The sequence below is a fragment of the Plasmodium vivax genome, chromosome 13, assembly GCF_000002415.2.
Source record: "Plasmodium vivax chromosome 13, whole genome shotgun sequence".
Classification (NCBI taxonomy): Eukaryota; Apicomplexa; class Aconoidasida; order Haemosporida; family Plasmodiidae; genus Plasmodium; species Plasmodium vivax.
In genome coordinates, this window is record NC_009918.1 from 869,474 (window position 1) to 881,840 (window position 12,367).

The 12,367-nt window shown below is 53.4% G+C and overlaps 4 protein-coding genes across 4 annotated transcripts, besides 13 other annotated features; 1 reads left to right on the forward strand and 3 right to left on the reverse strand.

The window, feature by feature from the left end:
• Nucleotides 1-91: 91 nt before the first annotated feature.
• Nucleotides 92-114: a microsatellite.
• A 562-nt stretch (nucleotides 115-676) lies between these two features.
• On the reverse strand, nucleotides 677-5,376 carry PVX_085050 (coatamer protein, beta subunit, putative; the record flags this gene model as incomplete). The annotated part of the gene is made up of 3 exons (XM_001616626.1): nucleotides 677-745; nucleotides 897-1,212; nucleotides 1,826-5,376. The coding sequence occupies 3 exons, from the start codon at nucleotides 5,374-5,376 to the stop codon at nucleotides 677-679; spliced, it is 3,936 nt and encodes a 1,311-aa protein (XP_001616676.1).
• Nucleotides 951-985: a microsatellite.
• Nucleotides 1,571-1,615: a microsatellite.
• Nucleotides 2,852-2,911: a microsatellite.
• Nucleotides 5,377-5,813: 437 nt separating the features above from the next.
• Nucleotides 5,814-5,867: a microsatellite.
• A 91-nt stretch (nucleotides 5,868-5,958) lies between these two features.
• Nucleotides 5,959-5,993: a microsatellite.
• Nucleotides 5,994-6,390: 397 nt separating this feature from the next.
• Nucleotides 6,391-6,435: a microsatellite.
• A 314-nt stretch (nucleotides 6,436-6,749) lies between these two features.
• Nucleotides 6,750-6,778: a microsatellite.
• A 36-nt stretch (nucleotides 6,779-6,814) lies between these two features.
• Nucleotides 6,815-6,834: a microsatellite.
• A 266-nt stretch (nucleotides 6,835-7,100) lies between these two features.
• Nucleotides 7,101-8,207, forward strand: PVX_085055 (ribosomal protein L15, putative; the record flags this gene model as incomplete). Its single annotated transcript, XM_001616627.1, has 1 exon — nucleotides 7,101-8,207. The coding sequence occupies one exon, from the start codon at nucleotides 7,101-7,103 to the stop codon at nucleotides 8,205-8,207; it is 1,107 nt and encodes a 368-aa protein (XP_001616677.1).
• A 225-nt stretch (nucleotides 8,208-8,432) lies between these two features.
• On the reverse strand, nucleotides 8,433-9,062 carry PVX_085060 (hypothetical protein, conserved; the record flags this gene model as incomplete). The annotated part of the gene is made up of 1 exon (XM_001616628.1): nucleotides 8,433-9,062. The coding sequence occupies one exon, from the start codon at nucleotides 9,060-9,062 to the stop codon at nucleotides 8,433-8,435; it is 630 nt and encodes a 209-aa protein (XP_001616678.1).
• Nucleotides 9,049-9,087: a microsatellite.
• Nucleotides 9,088-9,390: 303 nt separating this feature from the next.
• Nucleotides 9,391-9,429: a microsatellite.
• A 1-nt stretch (nucleotide 9,430) lies between these two features.
• Nucleotides 9,431-9,453: a microsatellite.
• Nucleotides 9,454-10,160: 707 nt separating this feature from the next.
• Nucleotides 10,161-12,233, reverse strand: PVX_085065 (hypothetical protein, conserved; the record flags this gene model as incomplete). The annotated part of the gene is made up of 1 exon (XM_001616629.1): nucleotides 10,161-12,233. One exon carries the CDS (start codon nucleotides 12,231-12,233, stop codon nucleotides 10,161-10,163), a length of 2,073 nt encoding a protein of 690 aa, XP_001616679.1.
• Nucleotides 12,153-12,195: a microsatellite.
• Nucleotides 12,234-12,367: the final 134 nt, after the last annotated feature.

A 12,367-nucleotide genomic window follows, 5' to 3' on the forward strand; every position in this document is an offset into this window, starting at 1 on the left:
TTTTTATGCTCATGTTCAGCAATTGCATCGCAATGTGCACATCGTCCCAGAGCAGCGACTCCCTTAGGAGAATATCACGTGAGGATACCCAACCTACACACACATCTTCGCGCACACTGGCGTAAGGGCAAGAAGCACATCCGCTTTAAACCCCGTCGCGTACTTTGTAGTAGCATAAAAAGAGGCGTTCCTTTTTTTTTTTTTTTTTTTTTTTCCCGATTATGTTAAAATTCACAGAGAGAATGAACGAGTCATCCTTATTGACCCCTTTCGGGGGAGAGAGAACCTCTTCCTCCCCTGGGGCGATTTTACTTTGGTTTATTTTTTTTCTTTCCAGTTGATGTAAAAAGAGAGAGGGGGGTGCATCCGCACGCAGACTCTACTGGGTAGGCCCCCCCCCCTTTCTGGAAGTTTCCCTAAACGGGAGGGGCTAACCGGTTGGCGCGATTGGCGCGATTGGAACGATTGGCAGTTCGACGGCACGCGGGGAAAGGCAAGTTAGGCAGATGGCATGCTGAGCAGTGGGCACACCATGCTGAGACGCTTCCGCATGCACATGCACGCGCCCAAACGGATTAAAAAAGGGCAGGTTCTTCTGCAGGCGCGCAAGGGGGGGTGGCCAGGCAGTCCTCTTCAGGTCATCTTCACTCCGAAGCGGCGGGCGGAGAGGCCCACATCACTGCGTCTCCATGCTGAGGCCTGTTTGAACCAGCGTGATTTTGTCTCCCAGGCTGAGGGCGATTCCCTGGAATGGAAGAGATGAGGGGAGGAGCGGCGAGAAGGTGAGTGGTGCGACGGGGTGGTCTATCTCTTAGCTGATCGATCAGCGAAACGGTCAGCAGCTTGTCCGCTCAATCGCTTAGCCGCTCAACCGCTTGACCGGCGCGCTGCCCCACCTGGGTGCGGCTGCGCACGCGGATGCTGCCCGAGAGGCGGCCGTCGGGGTTCTTCTGCACGGAGAGGTTGGCCAGGGAGTCCTCGCCGAAAATGCTGCGCGAAAACAAGTTGACCGCGAAGAAGGCCGAGTTGTTAACGAGGCACTTGAGGTCCTCCAGGCTGGAGATGTAGGAGATGTAAATGTCGATGGGGGAGACGTTGGCTTGCTCCGGCCTGTTCTTGGCCTCCTTCTCGTAGTACTCCAGCGGCATGAACTTCTCCACGATGGTCATGTTGGTGTGCTTGATGATGAGCTTCAGCAGTTCGAAGGCGTCCCTGCGGGAGAAGCGGTGAGGGAGAAGCGGTGAGGGAGAAGCGGTGAGGGAGAAGCGGTGAGGGAGAAGCGGTGAGGGAGAAGCGGTGAGGGAGAAGCGGTGAGGGAGAAGCGGTGAGGGAGAAGCGGTGAGGGAGAAGCGGTGAGGGAGAAGCGGTGAGGGAGAAGCGGTGAGGGAGAAGCGGTGAGGGAGAAGCGGTGAGGGAGAAGCGGTGAGGGAGAAGCGGTGAGGGAGAAGCGGTGAGGGAGAAGCGGTGAGGGAGAAGCGGTGAGGGAGAAGCGGTGAGGGAGAAGCGGTGAGGGAGAAGCGGTGAGGGAGAAGCGGTGAGGGAGAAGCGGTGAGGGAGAAGCGGTGAGGGAGAAGCGGTGAGGGAGAAGCGGTGAGGGAGAAGCGGTGAGGGAGAAGCGGTGAGGGAGAAGCGGTGAGGGAGAAGCGGTGAGGGAGAAGCGGTGAGGGAGAAGCGGTGAGGGAGAAGCGGTGAAGGGGAAGCGGTGAAGGGGAAGCGGTGAGGGAGAAGCGGTGGAGAAGGTTGCAGGCACATGTGTGTGGGGTAGCCGCTACACTATGCTACCCGCCGCTAGCCACCGCTAACCACCGCCGCCAATCGTGCCCACCTGATGGAGGTGCTGATGTTGATCTTGTTCTCCCACTCGAACTCGCTCCACATGACGCGGAAGAGGTGGGAGGAGATGAAGGAGGCGCTGATGTAGTCAGTCATGTTAATGTGCAGCTCGCTAAGGACAATGTAGTTCTTCCTATTCTCATTTTTGCGTTCGTAGAAGACGTAGCCGAAGATGATGCCCGCCTCCGTGGTGTGCACCTTGACGGTGATTTTGAACTTCCTCTTTTCATTAGGAGCAAGGTTAAATTCGGGGATCTTATCGATCGGCTTCAAGTTCCCATGGGTGGATAGACTGATGAATATGCTCTGCAAGTAGGCACCCGACTGATTGTAAATATAAAACTCCACAATCAGGTTAACGTTGGAGACTATGGGGACGGCCTCAATAAACAGATCGTCGTCTGTCCCTGTGAGTCTCTGCGAATTATAGAGCTTTGCCATGAAAAGGGATGAGCAGTCGTGCTTAAAGGAGGGCAACTTAAATTCGTTTTCCCCAAAAAGGATGTCGTTGCTCAGGGTGTATTTCAGCTTCAGCTTCTCCAAATTTTCTTCCATCAGGACAGCTCGCTCGTCCATCAGAGAGGAGGATCGTTCCTCCATCAGTGTGGACCTCTCCTCCATCAGAGTGGACCTCTCCTCGAGGATGTTCAAGACATTTTTTTTCTCTTTCAAAATGCGGAAGTATATCTCGTCATCTACACTTTGCTTGTTTTCCTTCGGCTGCGTTGGGGGAGGAGGTAGGGTGGTCACTCCTTTGGGCGTCTCCATGGGTCCCTCTCCCAGGTGATCTCCATCTGTGGTGGCATCCCCGAGGGGGGAAGCACCCGGCAGGGGCACTCCTAGCTGGCGGTAACTGGAGGGGTAAACGCTGCTATAAACGCTGCTGTACTTCTCGCCCTCCCTGTGGAGGAACTTCTGGTAGTACTCATCCCCACTGAGGAAGGTCCGGATGAGCTTCTTCGCCGAGTCGTCCAGGGTGCCCATGCTGCACGTGACGTTGAGGAATATTTTGAGGCACTGGCTCACCCTCACCACGTTGCTGTCGTTGTAGTGCGCGTCCAGGGCGCTCTTGCTGGCGTTCTTCTGCCCCAGGTACTTGACCACGCTGGCCAGGATGTAGATGCCCTTGTTCCGGAACGCGTTTGCGCTGTTGGCGGCACTTTTGGGGGGGCTGGCGGTGGCACATTTCTTGTCCACCGCGCCTCCGTCAGCACTTCTCGCCGCTCCGCCCAAAAAGCGGAAGGGCTCGCCGCCCACCGCGGCCACCAGCTTCAAATACAACTTGGTGATGCACACGCACAGCACGGAGAGCAGCAAGTCGTCGTTATCTGCTAGCAAATTGTACGCGAAGGGGGTTAGCTCTCCGGGGGGGCTGTCATCCCCGGGGGCGGCGGCGCTCTGCTTTTTCCACACGGCCTCCGTGGCGTACGTCCCGTCCTCCAGCACGACCGTCTTGGTTTGAATGGTGGGAGATGCGGGCGACGAATTCGCGTTGAAGTTCATCACCATTTTGCTCTTCTTAAACTTCTCGCTCTGCAACCGGTTAATCGTTTCCGACTGGATGTTACTCCCCAGGAGGGGCACCAAATGCTCATACAGTTTGTCTAGGAATTTCAAAATGAGTTCCTCCCCCTGCATGTACTGGCCGAGGACCCAAAAGAAGATCCTCAGAATGTGTGGCTGCTTCACATCAAATATAACGTCTCCGATTTTTTGCAAGATGGTACTCTGGAGGGAGGGGTTATTCGCCAATTTCCTAATGCACACCGCCGCCTCGTAGTTTATCTCCCTCTCTTCATCATTCACGTAGGTGAGAAGCAAATCCACCATGCTGAGGCACTCGTTCGAAAACATGTTGCATATGTGTTGCATCGATTTGAGGAGTATCTTCTTATAACTAATCATTTCTTGGTAATTCGTCGAGAGGTTATTCCCAACGGTGTTGGTTTCTCCTACGCTGCTCACACCGGGGGTGGGGGCTCCACTGGGGGAGGCAGATCCTCCACTCGCACCTGCATTGGAGGGACCTACCACCGCGTTGCCGTTCCCACCTCCTCCATTGGCAAAGACATTCTTGCTGTACATCACTGTGGTGTTAAGTTTGAGGAGCTCCTTCTTCAGCACGCCCAACACCAAGTGCACATTTCTGCTACTTAAAATGTGCAGAACGAGGTTTAATATTTTTACCTTTATATCTCTTGAGGGGAAGTTCAAAGCTCGGAGTAGGTCCATCACGTAGCTTTCGAGGACCTTCTTCCACTTGCACATGATGTAGTAGAGCCTATCGATGACAATCAATTTGATGTTATTATCATGCTGGTTGATTAGAAGCTTTATGAAGCACTCGCTAGCCGTTTTGATGCTAACCTCGGAGGAACTCATATACAGCAAACAGCAGGCACCCTCGTACAGCACACTGTTGCTGACGTTCTTGCTCATCATATTGAGGAGGATCTTTACCACGTTGCTTTTATATTGACTGTAATCGCTTTCACATAGTTTGTTTTTCCTAAATTGTATTTCTTCACTTAGCACGTTTAGCATTCCTCCGCTAGATTCGTTTGAGCGGTGTGGTGTCCCTCCGAGGGGGTTACTCCCACTGAGCAGGTGGCTGCCAAGCGCTTGGTTCATGCCAGTGGTGTGAATGGTCCTCTTTCCGACGGGCGCGCCTCCCTGCTGCAGGGGGGCCTCCTCTCCGGAGAGGAGGTACGCGAAGAGGTCGATCTCTCCGTCGGATTGGTACCCACCCGATTTGTCTTCCTCTTCCTCTGCTTCGCCCTCCTCATCCTCGTCACCTATGAGCAGAAACGAACTGTCAAACACGTGGGGGATATACAGCTTCTTAAACAAGTGAATGACCTCGAGCAGAATGACATCCGCCGTGTCGTACAGCTGGTCGTTCAGAGATAGAATGTACTTCAGGGTAGTCATCGGGTCGACATCAATCAGCATAGATAGTGCACTACGTTTGGTCGATATATCATTTTCTAAAAATAATATCTTCTCCACTTCTTTAACCGAATTGGGTATCACATCCCCTCCGTGTTCCTTTATAATCGTGTGAATGCAGCTGATGGCATTCTTCCTAACATAGCTGTGCCGGTGGCTCAAATTCTTCGTTATGGCTTCTATTAAAGGCTCAATGATTTTTAGGTTTTTAATTTTGCTTAGTAGCCTCAGCGTGGACCCCCTCACGTACTCATTAGGGGAGATGATGTCATTCCTCAAGGCGTTACAAACGAGAAGCATTTCCTCCTTCAGACTCCCATCGCTCTTGCATTTGTCTACCACTTCGAAGAAGATATGAGTTAGCTTCTTTAACCGGTGGTCCTTATGAGGCACTATGAACCGGATGACACACATGAGCAAATTGCCACATGGCTCTCCCTGTATGATGTTAAAAATGAGGTGCTCCATGCCTTCTATTTTTTTCTCTACATTTTGGCTCTCCAGCTTTTTTTGGATTTCGCTGTTCGACGCCGTTTCGCAGTTGTCCGTGCAGATGTACAGCGTGCAGTTCTTCTCGAGCTCGGGGCTTCCCATTGTGGTGGGGCGGTGTTGCAGCGTAGCGGTGGAGCGGTGGAGCGACTTGCCGAGAGGTGACGTGAAAAAGGTGTGCGCAAATGCAACGCGGAGGCCGACTTCTTCACAGGCGACACACCCCTATGCGGGGGCACTCCCCTCGGTGGGCGTGCCGGCGAAAGGAGGGCAAAAAAACGCACACGTATGTACGCGTGATGAGCAACGCTCAGTGAAGCCACTTCCTCGCGAGGGCAGACAAAACGGGTCGCCAGCAACCCCAGTGAAGCGGACACTCAGGAGATCACTCGCGCAGGGGGGAACAGAAACGACGTGGCGATGTGACGATGTGGCGATGCGTCGGTAAGACGAGGAAAAACGCTGCGCCGTCACGCGGACTGGATAATCATACGGGCCCCGCTCTTCCTCCCAATCGGCGACATTTCTTGTTGATGGGGAAAAAAAAAAAAAAACGTAACCCTAAGGTGGCCCCCTCCCCCTCTCACGTCCTCTAGCAAGCATTGCTTACATTTAAAGGGGTGGCAAGCGGAGGGGGCGCCAGAGGGGAAGATGCTCAAACGGAGGCAGCCAAAGGGAAATAACCTCGCGCAGTTTTCATTGCCACTTTTAGGGGGGCGAAAGCACCATATTTGCTTTTGTTCTTAACGAAGGTTTCCCGGCAAAATGAGGAATACGGTTGGTATGTAAAAGGAAAAACAAAAAAAAAAAAAAAAAAAAAAATAGGGTAACCACGATGACGACCAGAGAGTTAGCCGCGCGGTTGGCCCGATGACACATCAGAAATGAGTCACCCTCAAGTGGGGCGAATAAACTTGTTTTAACTGCTCATTTGCGGGTGCGTCACTCGGCTAAGCGCGCGCTGCCCTTTTGCCGGTTCGCCTCGTCGCACTCTGTAATGTGATCCGCCGGGTGGGGCAAAGCGGGTTGGCCAAAGCGGGCGCGCTGAGCGAACGTGGGGGTATATGCGAATTGCGGCGCGCCGAGAAAAAAAAAAAAAAAAAAGTTAACCCGCTCAACTATGCAACTCCTTCCCGAAGCGTCCCCCCTCGGTGTGGCCATCACTCCATTTCGCCTGGGAAGTCCACGACCGGCGGAAGCCCCCCCGAGCCTGCAAAGGGTATGCACGTAAGTATGCACGCACGTACGTATGTGCTGTGCATACCGAAGTGCTACTTCACCGTTGCAGCAGGAGCATCCGCGAAAGGGTGTTGCCCTCCGGTGGCTGGAAGACGTCCCAAGTCCACCACTGTGCCAGTCGAAGTTCGCACTGGAGAATGTGCGCCTGGCACACCACTGCAAATTTAGCTGAGCAAACTTTGCCCGGGGCTCCCGCCCTCCAGTAGGAACTGCGGAACGTAGCTAGTGGCCGAGCATGTTCACTCACTTTTAATGGTTACCAAACTGCGTGGAGGAACAACCTTTGCGGAGTTGTGCATCCGTCCGTTGGTATGCTGATGAGTGGGCAAATCTGAAATGTTTTTTTTTTTTTTTTTTTTTTTTTTTTTCCCTACCAAATGGCTAGCTGGCGCGAGTAACGCACACAAAGAATTTACCTATGAAAACCATTTTCACGTTAATTTTACAGAAGTGTGGCCACACCCTTGGGACAGCTTCAACACTACATTGAGTGTGTGTGCGGGGGAGACATTCCACGTGCATGCGTTTACATAGAGGGAGATACACAACTAGGCTGAGCGGTACACACCTCTTTTTTCTTCGCCGCGAAAATGATAAGCTGCTGCAGAGCGGTGGGCGGCCTGGCGCTGAGGAGGTGGCTGCTCGTGGGCCCCGCCCCCGCGTGCAAATGGCACATTCGCGCGGCAGGGGTGGCAAGGGGGGTGGCCAACTGGGCAGGAACAAACGGCGCGGCGGCAAGGGGAGCGTTAAACCAAAGGGACGACCGCCTTGACCGCCTTGACGCCGACGTGTCGCCGAAGGTGGGCAAGCACTTCCGGGAAGCGTTCCATGACGGGTCCGAAAAGAACTTCGAGTGCCACCCATTCAACAGAAGGTTTGCCTACAGCAAGAGGAGCTTCTTCCCCATCGAGCCGCGCAATCTGCGTACCCTGGGGGTGAACAGGCAGAGGAAGAAAAAAAGGGGAAGAGGGGACAAGTGCCCAGGCAAAGGGATTAGAGAAAAGCACAAGCATAGGAAGTCAGGCAGACCAAATAGCCGCACATTTGAAAGTGGAAGGACTCCCTTGTATAGGAGGCTACCCAAGTGGCCAGAGGCCTGGTTAAGCAGGCAAAAAAAAAACTACGACTGTCTAAACATTTCCAAGCTGAGGTATTTCATTGAAAAGGGAAGACTCGATGTAAGGTTCCCAATCACGCAGAGACATTTGCACGACTGCAGATGTGTAAAAGTGAAAAATGGGGTGAAGCTCTTCAACGTGAATGATTATCCTTTCCCCTATAAGATACATATTGAGGTGGCTAGTGCAGACCAGTCCTCCATCGATGTTATTAAAAAAGTCGGGGGCACTGTAACCATCGTGTATATGGAAAGGATAAATCTCAGGGCCCACGTGAAGCCCTTCAAATTTGAGGTCCTGCCAAGAACGGCTAGACCCAATCTTGACATGATTCATTTTTTGGAGAAGATGAGGAGCAGGGGGTGCCTCGTTAAGTATATAAAGCCTTTGTGGCTGATTGAGGAGGAGAAGAGGATCATCAACGAGATGACCGAGGTGGAGGAGAGCTCCAAGCTCTGCCCCGAGGGAGAGCAGCAAGAGGGGGGCGACGAAGAAGAACAGCAGCGGCGCGAGAGGTTGCTCCAGGGCTACCGCCTGCAAAACGCGAGCGGTGGCGATCAGCGCGTAGCCGTTGGGTGACCGCTCGTTACTGTGCTGCGCTACTGATGCGCCCAATTTAAAAAACATTTTTTTTTGCCGCTTTCAAGTTGGTAGCTGCAAACGGGTACCCGCTTCCAAAAAAGGGGAAGTTTCCAAATGGACAAACGAAAGGGTCAATCAAACGAAAAAGGGATGACCCACAAAATATTTTTCACACAAACGAGCACTGCGGTGATGCGGGAATGGCCGGGCCGCCCCCCCCCCTCAGCGGCGCTGGCGAATGCCGGGGTTCTTCCGCTGGCCGTCCTCCAGCACGGACGACTTCTCCGGCGTGTTGGCGTTCCCGTCCGTGGTGATGTCACTGGCCGACATTAGGCCTTCCTCCCGAAAGCTCTCGCTGTACTTAACTCGGTCTCCCTCTTTCGGAGCCACCACCTCCTTCGTGCACTTGTTGAGCGTGCCCTTCAGCACCATCACCGCTTCGTATTCCTCATCGCTCTTCTTAACCTTCTCTCGATAGTACAAAATTAGGTAGGTGAATCGAATGTAAAAAACCCATGCAATTGAGCAGAGGAGCAAGATCCAAAAGTTCCTCTGCAGTCTCATCTTTTTGAGGTAGGCCCTGTGCACGTTGGGGACGTGGAGGGAAGGGTCTAACGTGTGCTGCTCATCGTTGTGGTTCTTCAGCTCTAGGATGGTAAAGGCCAGGCGCAGCAACGCGTAAAAGGAGACTAGGGATGACACTGAGACGTTCACCTGGTACTTGTAAATCTGGAAGTTGACGCTCCTCTTTTGAATGGATATGGCCATGCGCTGGAAGAGGGCCACCCCACTCAGCAGCAAGCACGACAGCCCGATCCCCGCAGGCAGGAAGAAAAACGCAATGTCCTTCATTCCTGGAGGAGGCGCAGGCGCAGGCGGGAAAGATGACCAAAAAGGGAAAAAAAAAAAAAAAAACTTTTAAGGGATCCCCACCCGGGAGGTCAGGTCAGGTCACGTCAGTTTAGGTCACGTTAGGTGAGTTCACTTCCGCTTGGGTACTTCTAGTTGGGTTTTTCCTCAAAATGGATGGCACGCACGCGTCCTCTCACGGGCGTATCTTCAGCAGGGGAAAGGTCTGTCCCTTCGCAACGGCTGGGCGGGGCGAGTTTTATTTGGGGCCAACTTTCCACGCGAGCGCTGCTCATGTTTTGCCTTCAGTAGGGAAGAGCTGTTCCTTGGGGGCGTTTTCCAGGTTTGCTAGGTTGGCGGCGTTTTCCAGGTTTGCTAGGTTGGCGGCGTTGACTTGCGCGTTGGTTCCTATTGTCGGCTTCGTCACTGCGTTGGTTTAATTTAATTTCATTCTTTTTATTTTAATTTAACTTTTTTTTTTTTTTTTTTTTTTTCCAGATCGGCAGGTCGCCACGCGGGAGACGTTGCCCAAGGGCCACACGAACCACTGCCAGGTGGGTGGAGCGCGCCGGCTCAAAATTGGCGGACCCGCCCCATCCCCAAATGGAAGATTAAAGGGAAGAAGCGACGCGAAGCGAAGGATTGACGTCCTCGCCGCTTTTCATTATGGCATCAGCGTAGTGGCTGCCTTATCGGGCGAGGGTAGCAAATTTCCCAAACGGATTACCTCCCCGCTCTTGCCCCAGAGAAGGCCCTTCATACATTAAAGGGGAAAAAGGCTCAACTGTACATGCAAAATGATCAGATGGATGTTCTCTTGGGGGAGAGGGGACCTCTCCAGTGTGCCTCTTCCTAATTGAAACAAATTAACAGACGCGATATGCTGCAGAATCGGCATGGAAAACACCTTCAGTTTTGGTTTAAAAAAAAGGGAGCAAGTAAATTGGGGCAGCAGAGGTGACGGAAGGGCGGAGCAAAGCAAAACGAAGCAAAACAAATGAGGCAACATAAAATAACAAAATGGCTAGGCAAGACGACTCCGCGCGGGGGCCCCTCCCCCCTGTGCTTCCCCACTTTTGCGCCGTTGCGCAGTGGCCCGGGTCAGCCGCAAAAGCGCAGGTCGGCCTCGTACCGCTGAGCTATTCCGTCGTCCCCGGGAAGGACCTCCGGCACAGTCTCCGTGTTGTAGTTCATTTCAACGCCTCGGTACTCCCGGGAGGCGTTCTCCACCAAAGTCTCCAAAAAGTACCTGCACATGGGCGACCTTTCGTCAAAGGTGGTTATGAATTTCTTCTGTTCTTCCGGGGGGATGGGTAGGGACGGGTCGACGAGGGGGTGGCACTCTAGGAGGGAGTTACTAGGCCCGGGCGACTCCCCAACGGGGGCCGACGGTTCAGGGGTGCACTCCACGGAGGGGCCACGTTCGACAGTAGTGCCTCCCTCAACAGAAGGGCCTCCCTCAACAGAAGGACCACTTTGGAGAGCCCCCTTTGTCACATCGACCAGGCTGGGTGCCCCCCAACCGAGGGACCACAGCCGGTACTTGCCCCCCCGCAGGCCGTCCAGCGCGCTACGCACAGAGGGCACAGCGAGCAAATTAAAAAACTCAAAGAGGTAGTTGCAGTGCCAGTCTACATACCCATAAGCAATAAACAGCTCACATGGGGTTATAATTTTTTTTGAAAAATCGGGAATTTCCAGGAAGCTTTTCTCGGGGCAAGACAAGAGGATGTACATTTCTACGTCGCAGAAATTCTCCATTTTTGGACCGTTCAATTTATTGGTAGCAATGGTAAAACACTTCTTCCCCCTGGACCGTAGGATATAGCTTAAGCACCTTTTCATTTCTCTGCTCTTTTGCAAATTTACGTTGGCCATTAGAATGCCGAAGGTATCCACCAGCTTGCACTTTTCTATGAGGCTGTATCTTTTCAGTAGCAGCTTATCCAGGTCGTCTTTTTTTTCGAAGTGGCAAATTTCAATGTTTCCGTTTGCCCCGAGATGTTTCTCTGCCTCCCCCTCCTGCTGCTCCGACTCGCATATATGCACCCTATCGGGGCAACACTCGTACTCTAGGACACACCTACGCCTTAGGTTTACATTCCCGTTTGCAAAAAGAAACAAATGGGTCCTTTGTGCTTGCCCATTCGTTAGGATGGTCCCCCACGGAGGGGACATCTCCTCTGTGCGTATCACTTCATAAAGCAGGGTGCCCAGTCTGGGGCTGTAGAGCACTCTGGTGAGCAGCCTGCCGCAGAAGAAGGCATATTTTCCCGCGAGGTCCTCGTGCGCGTCCAACTCTACGTAGTTCCCGTGGTCCCCGTAGCAGTGTTTGCCCTGCACGTTGGTGGCTACTCGGTGCAAGCCCACGACGATGTTGCTGTTGATCGCGGCGGTGTTTGCAGCGTCCCCCGTTGCCGCTTCCCCGCCGCGGCGCAGGAAGGACTTTCCCCCCACGAGTCGGCCGTCCACCAGGAAAAGCGGCTTCGCTCGGTTCTCCCCCGCTCCCCTGGCTGCTCCTCCCCCGACTGCTTCTACCCCGCTCACCTCCAGAAAGGCGTCCACCAAGCGGGGCATGCACCCCGTGTAGGCCACGTCGCACAGCACGATGCACACGTCGCCCCCGCCGGGGAAGTTGCTCCGTATGAACCGCTCTCTAACAGATTGGTAAAAGGCTTCCTCCGGTTTTACCTCACTAAAGAGGTAGACTGACGGAATGGACGGCGTTATGAATGACTGGCAGGAGGGCCCATAGTGCAGAAGAAGATCTGCCTGCACATGTTCAGCACTTACGTAGTCTTCGCAACATTCGTTGACCGATGTGTCTCCTAAAATGTACACGTCGACCCCATCGGGGGTGCTCCTTTGGGGTGGGTCACTCGGGGTGCTTCCAACTGAGTTGGCTTCCTTTCCACAGATGGGTGCATCTCCTTTGGGAGATTTTTCACCACAACATGGGGGGATCATCCCCGTTGGTTCGTTGCTGTAAGGGAGAGGTGCCCCTCCTCCTTTGTGGAGCTCCCCCTGGATGGCATTCGAAAGGAGCAGCGAGTCCTCCAGCATGCAGTCAGGCAACTGCACGGCCACTCGTCGGTAATTATTTTTCGAAATGATCCCCGCGGCTAGTTCCACTTGGTACTTAGCGAAGATGTCGCTGCTGTGCGGGCGCCCCATGGTTGTTACAGAGGGGGGGAAAACAAAATAAATAAAATAAAAAAAAAATATAAAAAAAAAAACGAATGGGGGACGTCCAAGCGGCGTTAACGGACGAGGTGGAACGTCGCCACGTTTGGACTGGCGGGGAGGGC